Source organism: Aquila chrysaetos, chromosome 6, assembly GCF_900496995.4.
Source record: "Aquila chrysaetos chrysaetos chromosome 6, bAquChr1.4, whole genome shotgun sequence".
Lineage (NCBI taxonomy): Eukaryota > Metazoa > Chordata > Aves > Accipitriformes > Accipitridae > Aquila > Aquila chrysaetos.
Window position 1 is genome coordinate 31623241 of NC_044009.1, and position 13007 is coordinate 31636247.

The 13007-nt window shown below is 36.9% G+C and overlaps 1 protein-coding gene across 1 annotated transcript; it reads right to left on the reverse strand.

Moving 5' to 3' along the window:
- On the reverse strand, positions 1-12994 carry BBS5 (Bardet-Biedl syndrome 5). Its single transcript, XM_030018971.2, has 12 exons — positions 12854-12994; positions 11090-11172; positions 10168-10233; positions 8239-8288; positions 7421-7548; positions 6391-6526; positions 5333-5428; positions 4759-4821; positions 3778-3912; positions 3580-3663; positions 1755-1778; positions 1-1639 (listed from the first exon to the last, which is right to left on the reverse strand). Exons 1-12 carry the CDS (start codon positions 12913-12915, stop codon positions 1538-1540), a joined length of 1029 nt encoding a protein of 342 aa, XP_029874831.1. The 5' UTR covers positions 12916-12994; the 3' UTR covers positions 1-1537.
- Between the last annotated feature and the right edge of the window lie 13 nt (positions 12995-13007).

The following is a 13007-nucleotide window of genomic DNA, read 5'->3' on the forward strand; positions in this document are numbered from 1 at the left end:
TAACATTATCAAAGTTTATTGAAATCATGATTGCTTTTCAATATACACAATATCTCATTAAAATATATACCTTGAAAGATTTTCTACAGACACCACAATTATATTCACACCACAGTTACTTTACTATAACAGTCAGCTGCTAAAACAACAGCTGAGAGGAGAGCTCATTTGACTTTTTCCATTTATAGAAAATAGCACAGAGGTCTTATCTCACTAGAAAACGTAACAGCTGCATCTTCCTTTAAACAATAAATGACTCATTTCTCTCTAACACGTAACATCATGAAGGTCTAATGACTCAGACACAGAAGCTATTTGTGTGTGCACTTTTTTCTAGATGATTCCTTACAGAAAGTGCTCTAGCCAAAAAAAAAAAAAAAAAGAAAAGAAAAAAAGTAAAAACTGTATGAGGATATCTGGATTACAATTAAGTACCTGGAATGATATGTGCTGAACATTTAACAAAATTATGAGACATGAAAACTAGTATTTGGAACAGTATTGGTTTTTGTCAAAGTTACCAGTAACACAGCACAGCTGCAATGACACAGCCAATATGCCTAGATACAAAATGTTCTGCATATGATACTTTTATGTTGCACAACATTACACAAGTTATGGTTATTTGATTCAGATATAATCATTATGGGAAAGTACATCACTGTGTAGAAATACATGAATACTTTAAATTGAGCATCAAACTATATACCACACGCTGCCCTACCTCACATGGTGGTCTCCATGTACTTCGGAAGAGGACCCTTCCTCTTCTGACATACTTCCAAGTAAAATGGCAGACAGTGGCTGGTCCTGGCAGCCAATCACAGGGCAGTATACAAACACGTGGATCATGGAGTTGTTAAAAAAAAATGATGGCTACCCACCATAAAATGGTGGCTGAAACACCATGACAGACCCTGTGTTGTTAGGGGAGGGGGCTTCCTGCTCTGACAACCTTCTGGCAGAAGCAGGATGAGGTGGCTGGTCCTGCCAATCACACACCTGAAAACACCTCAGGTACGACTGTGTCAAAACCGGCAGTCAGCCAATCACAAAGCAGTATGAAAACACGGGGTATGACATATTACATAATGGCGGCTGAAGTAAAATGGCAGCCACCATTCATGTAGCGGGTAGGGACTTCCAAGTCCTTACAGCCTGACAGACAGAGGAGGGACTCCCTGGGTCTTTGCACCGTGGGACCAGAGGAAGGGCGGGGCGTCTGGGGCTTGTGGAACACGTGATGCCTGCAGGGGGCGGGGCTGCCACCAGCGGCTGGGGCCCTGCCCCTCCTTATATTAGACACTGGTTGTTACTTTCAGAAACGACGCAGTAAACACAAAGCTTTTACACATACGAGGGTTTTGAATAATCTTTCCTTTATGACATATCCTGAGGGCATATTATCTAATATTTGCCTGCTCTTTAGCTTTAGCATGTTCTTTCTCTGGTATTTCTAAGTTTTCTTCTACAGATCTCACAAGCCGAGTAAGAACTGAGAGTCTTTCCTTGGTTAGGAAACATGTGCCAACCTAAATCAGGTCATTACTTCCCAGAGTCCCTGAAGTGTGAATCCGTCCTTCAGCTTCTCTATTGCAAGTCCTAGTTCTTCTGAAAAAACGGGCTCCCGATCATGTTGCTTTTTTGAATGCACGAGATATGACAGTAAATAAAACAAAGCAGAAGGTACTTTTTAATTTTATCACCCCATTTTAACAACATGAATTTGATAGTATGTAAAAAGGTGTTCTTACCTTGTTTTCATCAGCAAAGTAAGCCTGCAAAAGAAAGAAAAAAAGAACTCGCACCCTTGGGAAAAAAAAAAAAAGTTCTAAAAACAAAACTGCTAATAATTCCTTAGGGTCAAAACTGTATTTGATAGGTTTTCTTCAACAAACCAGTCTGTATGGGTTTTATTTTTGTTTTGTGAACAAGATCAGAGTTTTTTCTATGTTGAAATAATTTACAAAAGGGTTCTAACAGGAGTTGGTGATTATGTTATTTTTTATTAAATACCAATATTTGAATTTTTACCATTTAAAAATCTTTGTTTATTATGATGGAAATTTTCCTATTACATTTGTAACACTGACATACTTTGTAGGGAATAAAATGTTAATACGAAGGCAAAGTGACAGCCTCCTAGCATTTTCTGCCTCATGTGCAGCAGCATTTATTATTCAATTTCAAAAACTAACTTAAAATGTGTAAGTAATATCAAAATTCAGTTAACATCATACTCAATCTAAGAAATGAACACTGAGCAATTAACCAAATTTTTCTACTCTCAGACAGAAATCTGGGAAAGCGATACAATCTTTCCCATTCTGTGTGTGTGGAAATTAAGGCTCAAACTCTTACGGAAATCAGATCTCTGAAAATATCCACAGCTCTAGAAGTATCTGAACAAGCAGGCTCTAGATCTTCACATTTACTAAAAAGAGCCTGATCTTGCTTCAGCTGCCCCTATGGACTGGCAAAGGGCAGCAAAGAAAGCATTTTCCTGCTCAGCTGGATCTCAAGCTATACAAGACTCTACAGAACAGCATCACAGTCATGAAGTGTCATGGAATATTGGTGTGGAGCCACTCCTTGGGTCCTGGACAATCTATGCCTCCTATAGCAACCACATTCTCATCATTTACAGCTTCCAGTTTTTGTTTTAGAATACGCAAAGCACAGTTATTTGATCCAGGTGACAAAGGAACCAATAGAGCAAACAGAATCTACATTTAAAGAAAAGGTAGGTCTTAAAAAATGTGCAAAAATTAAAAGAAAAAAAAGGCAAAAAGTTAGGTAAAAGGAGGGAAAGGAAGAGATAAGAGCTTATCTGTATCACTAAATTATAGCAAAAGAAAAGAAGGTGGAAATAAAATTGGTGCTAGCACGGCTAATTTACCAAATTTCAAAGATGAATTAAGAAAACATGTCAATTGTCAATGTGTCAAGGCTAGCACTTGAAAACATGTGCAGTCTACCTGTGCAGTCAATCATGCAGTCAGGTGTCACTGGGCTGCACAGTAAATATGGAAATTCCTAGAAAGAAGGTCATCAAGCAACCTAATGCATTGAAAACTAAATTTTCCTGAAATACTGAGAGACAGATACTAACACAGTTCTCTAAACTGGTATTGTCAGGAGTGCAAAGGTTGTCAGGAGTGACTCAAAATTATTGCTGCCTTTCTAAAAATCTTTCAAGTTTGAATCTTAGATGAATGTTGAGCATACAGATATTACCAACTATTAATCTGCTCCAAGAGAAGGAAGACCTGTTATACTGCTGGTTTTCAAGCTATTCCTGATCTTAATGTGTTGAGAAACTAACTACATACAACTATTAGTTTAAATATCTACTACTATTTATTTTGAATAATAGTTTGTTCTTAAATTAAAAATCCATGCACAGAATAAATTCCTGTAGTAATCAGGATTTTGAGTAAAAGGCATGTGGGTGTGTTTTAGATATAGAAAGTTCAGTTGCAGCTTGCCTTTAATAGAGGATTACAGTTGTACATTGCTTACAGTTGAATAACCAAACAAAAATTACTTTATTTTTCAGTTTTCTGTGGAGCAGCTTACCACAAAAGCATCTGTATGTTCATCAGATTCTATTTCCACATCATCTTGAACCTGCTCCACTGTTAGGTCTTCAAGAGGTTGAGGCTGCAAATTAATACACTGAAGTAAGTAAATCCACTTATCTAATATGTTTAATGTATTTTTATTACTGCTGTTAACACAATATTGTATCTAATTTAAAATAAATGAGTGGAGTACCTTTTCTTCCATTTCATAATCCACTCCAAATATAGGGTTAGCTGAATAAACTCTGTGAAGTGAATTAATTTCTTTCACTGCCTCCTGTAGTTTCTCCACAGGGTCTATTTTAAAACCAAGTACATATCCTCCACTCTATATAACAGAGAAAAAAGAAGACACATATTTATTAGTGTTGCTTACTATTTAAACAACTTTTCCCCCTTGATAGGGATTTGCAGTTTAATGATAGCAAATTTCAGTTTGCTGATAAAACATTATCTGTATTTTGGTATTATCTTATTTTTATTCTGCCACTTAAACCATTGGCGAAATAAAAACAATGACAATGTTTCTCTATGAGGTAAATAAGCTTTTAACTGTTAGCCCATTATATAAGTGGGGAACAAACTTCTTAGAAAACCAAAAGCAAACAAGGGTGGGAGAAATTCAGAAGTGATATTAATGATTTATTCCTAGCTACTCAGCAAATGTTTAGTCTGTTAGATCTTGATGTTGTTATTAAAGCAGCTTTCAGATACAGTAAATAAAGTTAGTTGAACTTTAAAAACAAAAATCACCATTACAAGCATTTCTGATTATGGTCAAATTGAAGAAAAATAATTTTGTCTCTTCCAGCAAAACAGACACACAAGTTAAAAAGATTAAAAATAGTGGTCTTAGTTAAGTATGGAAGTAATTAGATCCCAAAGATAATCTGTCAGAAGACACTGTTTTTAACAGTTATTTTCCTTTATTTTAGCTAGTCATGCTGGCCTGCTGTTGCTTCGCTTAGAGAAACCGTAACTCACAATAGCCATATGGACCTTAACATACAGACATTTTAAGCAGTGCAGAGGACTTTTTTAAAAGTTGTGTTCAAAAGGCCACACAGAAGGAACACTTTAAGTACCTTAAAAGTAGCCCTGTAACATTTCAGAATTAGAGAACTGTTATATATAAAAATGTAACCAATGAAAAAAGGCTATTAAAGCTTCTTACCTGCTGAGAACTTTCTATCACAAGCGCCAAGCCAAACTTTGAGTCTCTTATTTTTATTGAACGCTAATGGTAAAGAGGTAAAAACTGTTTGTTAAAAATTTTGGAATTACTTGAAAAAATCTGATTTATTTATTTATTTTTACACTGTACTAATTACAATTACTGGTTCTGAAATCTTGGCTACCATCATTCCCTCCCACTTACTCTTACAAATCTGAACCCCTGAACCTCAGGGAAAAGTGTTTTTATCAGAATTGGTAGCAGTGGTAACAGTTCATTTCTGAACATTAGGTTCACAGATCATTAATCCCAGTGTATGTAGGTGGCATGAAGCACAATAGTAAATAGTTTTACAATTGGAAATACAAGCCATTATCAACATCTGTACCTGCCCATGAAAGCCCCCCGTTAATCTGAACAGAAAAAAAAATCTACCCTGTGGCTGATGCTGGTAAGACTAAATTTCTCCCTGACTGTGGGACATGAAATACTAATTTTGGTGAGCTGGGAGTTTTAACTGAAGACTTGAACATATGCCATTTCATTTTGAAAATGGTTGTTCTAAGATACTTACAATTTGTAGATATGGTATGCTGACATTAAAGCTGTCATTCATATTTGCATGCCAAACTATTCTCACATTAGTAATAAAAAACGTTCCCAAATTTCCCTATTAAAGAAAAGGTATGTTAGAACTGCTTTGAAGTATAGAGACTTTTTTCCAAACACAATGATTACTGCTATCCATTTAAACACAAGCAGGATACAGCTTCATATTTAATTCAATAAAAGCCTGATTCTTTCCCACCAAAACCTGTCAAAATGCTTCTATTGATTGCAAGGAAGCAAGATCCAATTTTTAAAGGATACAGCAGCCGAGTCAAATCACAGTCCAGCAGGCCTCATGGGAGTACATGAGGCATCCGAGAGTGTTCTTAGCTGTACTGATCTGGAATTGGCATATAGTGTAAGTATAATGGCATGTGGGTTAAACTTAAGCAATTGTGGAGATGTGTGCCAAGGGAATGTAGAGGAAAGAACTTTTTAGCTTGTCAGGGGGGATCCTATTTCCACTCTGGACTAAAATCGCACAGACAGAAATAACAGCTCCCATTTTGTTTCATGGCTCTGGGAAATACTTGCAACTAATGCTCTGTAAAATAATGGAAATGTTTTCTATTTTTTCCTTAAAGTCTTGATTTTTCCATGTTTTAAGACATAGATTCCTATTCCAGTATTTTCAATTTCCAGTAATCAAAAGACAATATAGTCTTACACTGTGGTCAAAGCTGCATGTAAACATACAAATATTCAGCAGAGCACTTTGGAAACAACATGATTGTCTTTCAGGGTGATACAAAGCTTTAGACTCATAAATATATCTTTTTAACGGGAACCGTAGATCTAGTTCCTTGCATATTAACTCAGTCACGTAGACTTCAGGTTGCCAAAAAGAGACTTTGTTGTACTGAGTAGCAAATGTATGGGATCAGCTTCTCCACATGCATCAGCTGATGAACTGAATGAAGGGTAATTCCTTTGAGGTTACAAAACTGTAGTAGTACAACAGCTAGATAAAAGCCAAAATATTTTAACTTTGCTTTGTCAACGTAGTCTCATTTTTCACTATACCTGGTCACTTGATAAATTCCAAACTCCATTGATTTTGTCATATATTTGTTCTTGTGGTAATAATCTCAGTTGCTTGTTTTGAATCAGTGCACTTCTCAGCTTAAGATCACGATACATTTTAGAAGTTTCATAAGCTCTGCAAAAAATAAAAAAATTACGTTACCATTTCAGTGTTTTCTATTATCTTTACTGTTTGTTTTAGCACCAATATGAAACGTTGTATATTTTCAACTTTTCTTATCACCACATTGCACAAAAATGAGAGTACTATTAAAACTTCATCAACATAAAGCATTATATTTCAGCTTTCCTTAATGAAGTTATCTTTAAACTTAAAAGGATTTTTCTGACATCTGTTTTGATCTTCTGTATTGTTCATGTGTATACTATTTTTTTCTTTTCTTTAAGATAGTAATCTCCCAGCCTCTATTGCAAAGCATAAGTTTTCTGGGTCCCATGTTACACATGGTATGGACATCAAGAATCCTTTATTTTTCAGTGCTGGTTAAGTCAAGAACATCCAATATATATATGTCAGTATCCATAGCTCTTAAACAGAAACCTATGTTAATGTATTATGCACACATTCATTCAGATGACTTATCTTTAGGTGGGAAACATCCACTGTTTTGTAGCCAATTAGAGTTTTGACAAGGATTTAACTCTTCATTTCCATTTCATGGTCCAAAATTAAGGGAAATTATTATAGACAGAAATTATAGATAGAAAATGCAGACTGAAATTAGCTCTTTTGTACTTTTATTTGTTCAGATAGTTTATACACACAAGATGTATAACATGTGATCAATGACTGGTATTAATACACATTAATTTTCATTACACACAGTCATCTACTAGAATTTGTGATCATTCTCTCCCTTCCTTCCAGAGATTGTATTCTCCTCTTCTAAGAAAGCTTTCTGATTGTTAAATATGGGCAGTTATATACTCAGTCCACCTACAGTATTAATCCCACATATCTGATTCTTTGAATTTTGTAAATGAACAAACACTATTTTAAGTATGCTACCTGTGTACAGCAATAACTGAAGTGAAGAGTCTGGGACTCCCAGGGACAACATTGGTAAATATGAACTCAAACCGTGTATTGTTACATTTAGTCAATATATACAGAGCTTCTGTCTGCCCTCGTAATTTCTGTAAGGGAAAAATGAAATTTATCATTCTGACAATATAGTAGCTTGACTGTACAGGCAATAAATAATCTTGACATATTTTCTAAATTCTTGTTCTAAATAGTATATCTGAAGGTCTAATCCTGATTCTACCACTGATCTACTGCTGTCTTCATCTTAACTCAGTTTTTCTGGAGAAACTAGCAGTTCCATCAACAGTAGAACTAATGAAGCTTGCCTGCTATACATTTGCAGTATCATGACTGAAACAGTATTTTTGGCTTTGTTACCATGTGGCTGTCTGGGGAATCATAATCTCCCGGCTAGTTCTTTGCTGCAAGCCAAACAAATGGCTTCACAGTTGCATGTAATTCAGGCTATGCATTTGAGAGCTTTCTTGCACAAAATTAGTGCCTCTCTAGACCTTTGTTACATTTAGACACAATGAGCCAACATGTACTTGACTTACCTAGAGGGAAGAAGAATCACCAAACAGTGTGATTACATGAGTTTTGCTGCCTTAAGAAACTGACTAAACCCACAATTCTATAGAATTTTGAAACTCTCTCAACTTTTAAAACTAAACTTCCATTACTATTCTATTACTGTTCTTGCAAGTAAACTTTCAGATTATTGTTGATATAGTGCAATAAGTATAAACAATTAATTACAGCTTCTTTTATTATTTTAAAGAGTATTTTTTGAAACTTACTGAGTTGGCAGTTCTTGTAGTTATATTTATAATGCAGTTGTAACCAACAGCTAAAAGTTAGGGGAGAAAAAAAGAAAACCAGTTTTGAGAACAAGAAAAAATTATAGTCAAAATTACAAAGTACAATATTGAATTGTGTAGCACAGCTTTGGATAACATTTTTGAGAATTACACATTGTGGTTAATGGTCTGAGCCCTCATCACAAAATCAAAAACTAATTTAAGCTGGAAAGGACCTTGGGAGGTTGTCTGGTCCAATGCTCTTCCCAAAGGAGGACCAACTCCATCTGGCTGCTCAGGGTACTGTTCAATTGAGTTTTGAGTATTTCCAAAGAAGGAGATTCCACAACCACTCTGGGAGCCTGTTCCACTATTTGACTGCCATCACTGTGAACATTTTTTCTCCTAATATCTAATCAGAATTTCCCTTTTTCAGCATTTGACTGTTGCCTCAAGAAGGTTTGTTTCATCATGATGTTGCCCATAATTTTTACCCTTATAAATAAAACTTTCTACATCAATGTAATACTTTGTAGAAGAGCTAAGGAGATGACAAAGAAAAAAAGCAACCAAATGGAAAGTATAAGTGGAGAAGAAACAAAAAGAAGAAGGAAAAAAGTTATAAATTTCACTTTGCCTCTTCTACAGTAGTGCTCTGATACAAAATAAAACCAGAAACAATCCCAGCTGTTCTTCCTAAAACAAATGGATGCACTAAAATGGTGCTGGGGTAAATCTGAATGTCAATGACAATCCCGCTACTGATACCAATAGTAGCACTGCCAGGTTACCAAAAAAAAAAAAAAAAAAAAAAAAAAAAAATTCAAAGGAGAACTAGAATTTGCTTTGGGAAGATTCTGCTTCTTCAAAGGCTCAGATGTAGCAGCAGTTATGTAGATAAGCATATTCAGTCTTTATGGAATTAATACTTATGAAAATACCAGAAAAAGACTTACTTCCTAGGTTGCTTATGAGAAATTTTCTAAAACCAAAAGAAACAGCAATGGTCAAAAATGGCATTCAATAAAATATTTTTTTTGTGTCTGTGTATTCCCTTATGTAAGAAATAATGCATTATCTTGAAAGCTAGAGAGTATTTTGAACTCTAAAAGCCATAGGTTAGACTTCCTTGAGCATCTATAGGGCTGAACTACTCCATAAGTTTCTTTGTGATCTCCTCTAAAAAGGTCTATTCTAAAACTTAAACAAACAAGCAAACAATTTTAACTTTATAAATACATATAAAAGGTAGCAGTGTGTGCGTGTGCACTTGTATGCACGTGCATGTATGAGCAAATGCAGAAAAGCAAACAGGCAGAGGCCATAAGTTTATATACATTATGAACAGAATACAGATTTTCAATATTGAATGGCTATTGGGAATTAAGCACTGGGAATAATCTGGGTACAAAGTAAGTGCCTCCTGCCCCTGTTTCAGCAAATTAATTTAAATATGAGTAGACCTGCTAGCTACTCATACAGTTAAAATTAGAAGCTTATTCAGAGCTTACAATAGTAAGTTTGGAAAGGCAGGTACTTATGGGGAATAAAAACTGTAGGACAATACATAATGTGAATAAACAGGTGGCAACAAGAGGTACGAGTAAAGCAAGGTGTGAAGAAAGTCAAACTTTTGTTTCTTTCTAGAAAAAAGATGAATCCCACATAGGCTAAATGAAAAGTATGCCTGAAGTATTCTTCAACTTCTATTCTGAGAGATTAAAATTGAATATTAACATTTTGCTATGAATTATTATAACAGTTCCTATATTACAAATAGATTCATTAGTAACAGTTTATTTCAGACTTTACAGAGCAATAGAACTACACTTTACTACTCTGTACTGTAATTAATACTACTACAAAAGAATAGCATGCCACCACAAAGGAAACAAAATTTGCAGTTGTTTAACAGGAGATGATACTTACAGAGATTGACTCTGGGCAATGACAATGAGCGCCAAATAATCCGCAAATTTGTCACAAGCAGTCTACCTGGAAATAAAGAATACAGATATTTTTAATCTGAATAACTTCCATTAAATTAAATGTTCCATTCCGTGGTACATATTTACCTCTAGTTTTGAAACACCAGAATATTCCTTCCCCTTGATAGGAAAAAAAAAGAAAAGCACAGGACACAGCAGAAAAATCACTAAATGCCTTTTTTTTTTTTTTTTTTTGAACGCTAGGAGAGAAAATCCAGCAAGGAACAAATGAAACAACCTCTAATATATACCAGCATTCCTCAAAACCAAACCAAGAACAGTTACTGATTTCACATCCACCTCCCTATGGCAAAAATGTGGAGACACAGTCAGTGCAGAACTGCTCTGGGGAGAAGGGGAAAGCAGTGAGTTAACTATCGCAGCTGTCTTCATGAATAACCTCACCCCTCTATGTCACATGCAAATTTCTTTGATTCTGTACCCTATACAGCAGCACATCCAACCCCAGGAAGGGTCATCTCAGCATACTGGCAGCTTCATAATCTTGCACACTATATATATATTCCTTACTGATTCAGTTTAAACCAGATGAGGAGAAACTAAGCATTAAACAGGATTACAGCAAAAGATCACCACAGTGTTTATAAATAGATTATTCTTACGAGGCTTTCAATTCTAAACAGATCTTGAGACAAGATTATCACCTTCCTATAACTTTGAACAAGAGATCCTATTTGAAAATACTCCAAGGGGAGACAGATCTGTGAAACAGGCAGGATCTAGTTTCTGCAACAGACCATTGATACAGAGTTCAATGGAAACCAAACAGGGCTTTCATGAACCTTTCATTTAACAAAGGTTAAATATTAGAAAGTTTACAATTTCCCTGGGTATGCAGTTACCTCTGTCTCCATTGTTTCCTTTGGTATCTTCAACAGACTCTAAGCAGTCTATGAGGACCTCTCCAGGTCTCATTTTCATTTGTCTAAAAGAAAAAAAAAAAAGAAGAAAAAAATTACCTGATGAAAAATAGATCAGATTTATCCTCCAAAAGAAGGCCATTTCTATTTCCCCACTTCACTTTCCTTTCTCCTTTTTTTGCATAGGGCATCACACAATGAAAAAACCACATATGCACCCATACACAGAAATCAACATTATATACCTGAAATTGTTATCACTGCATCTGGCATACAAAAAATATTAATACCTTTATTATTAAGTTACAACAGTAAATAAGTAATTATGTAGCAAGTGTGACCAAGCAAACTATACCCCAAAATAGGGAGAAAGTGTGTGAAAATGTGAGGGAAAAGCAAAAAAGTTGCATTCACATAATTTTTAATGGATAGCGTTTATTGCGTCTTGCTGTACTTTTAGGTCGTAAGGAATGGAACTAGGATCAGGAAAGAATAGATGCCAGCAAAGGAGATATCAGATGTATACTGACACGTGGAATGCTCTGCTAAATTTACCACAAAGAGTGTGGTTTGGTTTTTTGTTGGGTTTTGGTTTGCTTGTTGGGTTTTGTTTTGTTTTGTTTTTTATTTTGCTTGATTTAACTGGTCTAACCACTTAATTACATAACAGATGTAGTGTGAAATTTTGTTGTATTTTAATGGAATTGTGCAAAGCAGCCAAAACTCTTCAGTGTGTTGGCATAACAGAAACAAAATGCATTATCGGGAGGGAATTCTACGAGATACTACTGGAGATCAGGATCGAGACACTAGGTATGGACTCAACAGCACATCATCAGAACAGCACAAAATATATTATACAGGAGGTAGCAAGAATAGTAACATTAGCATTAAAGAAAATATGGAAGCAGGCTCTGTCTACACGACAATTTTACAAGAAAATAAGACAGAACTGCTTAAACATCCAAAATGCAATTTCAAGTTTCTCAAATTACTGCAGCCAACATGTCTGAGGGACAAGTGGTGTTCTCAGTAGAGTCAACCGAGTAGGAAGGAGATGAAGCACGATGATACACTTTCAGCCTCCACCCCCAAAATCATCACCAACCAGCTGCTAATTTGTAGCTCCATATTACAAAAGCCATGCAGGGTTCTGCCACAGAAAGCCGAGCGTAAGTTTTATGTCTGAGAGAAGGCTGGCAGCTCATCAGAGGTCAAGGCCCACTGGAGTGCGGAAGCACTGCCTCCACCAGGAGGTACCCGACAACCCTTCAGCTCTGGCCCCTCAGAGGCTGCAGAGCCACTGCCCGTTTCCGTCAGCTCAGGCTGCCGACACCACGGCAGGGACACCGAGTCCTTGTTACCAGTGACTGGTACCGTCCCCTCAGACACACACCTTAAGTTTTTCTTCTCAGCGCCAGGTAATGCTACCGGCGGCTGGGAAGAGAACACCCTTCCCTCAGTCCTCTCGTGTGCAACCTATTTATTTTTTTCTTTTATAGATTGGAAACGGCGACTAGACTCCACCTACCAAAAACTCCCCAGCCAGCCCGCCCGGTGCCAACGGCCACACAAGGCTCTTCCCGCCCTGCCACGAAAACACGCTTCCCACCCTCCGCCACGCCACACTGGGAAGGCTCCCAGCAGCCACCGCGCCACTAATGGCGGCCGCGCTCAGCCTTCTGACAGACGCCGGGCGGGTCCGAAAGCCCTGCTGTAAGGGGAAGGCAGGGCAACGACACTCACTGCGGGGAGATGTCGAAGCGGACATCTCTGTCCTCCCACAGCACATCCAGCACCGCGCTCATGGCTGCCGGCCGCGGCGCACCGCTCCTTCTGGCGAGCCCGCGCGCCGCCGTGGCAACGCGGGTGGTGTCTCGCGCTCCCGCAGCGATCGGGA

What these genes read in the sequence shown, in the direction of transcription:
- BBS5 (XM_030018971.2), bottom strand. Translation starts at nt 12,915, where the DNA reads ATGAGCGCGGTGCTGGATGTGCTGTGGGAGGACAGAGATGTCCGCTTC. An exon ending in GCATACCATATCTACAAATT is followed by an intron (nt 4,822 to 5,332) that starts GTAAGTATCTTA and finishes CTTTACCATTAG; the next exon opens with CGTTCAATAAAAATAAGAGA. An exon ending in AACATACAGATGCTTTTGTG is followed by an intron (nt 1,779 to 3,579) that starts GTAAGCTGCTCC and finishes TTTCTTTTGCAG; the next exon opens with GCTTACTTTGCTGATGAAAA.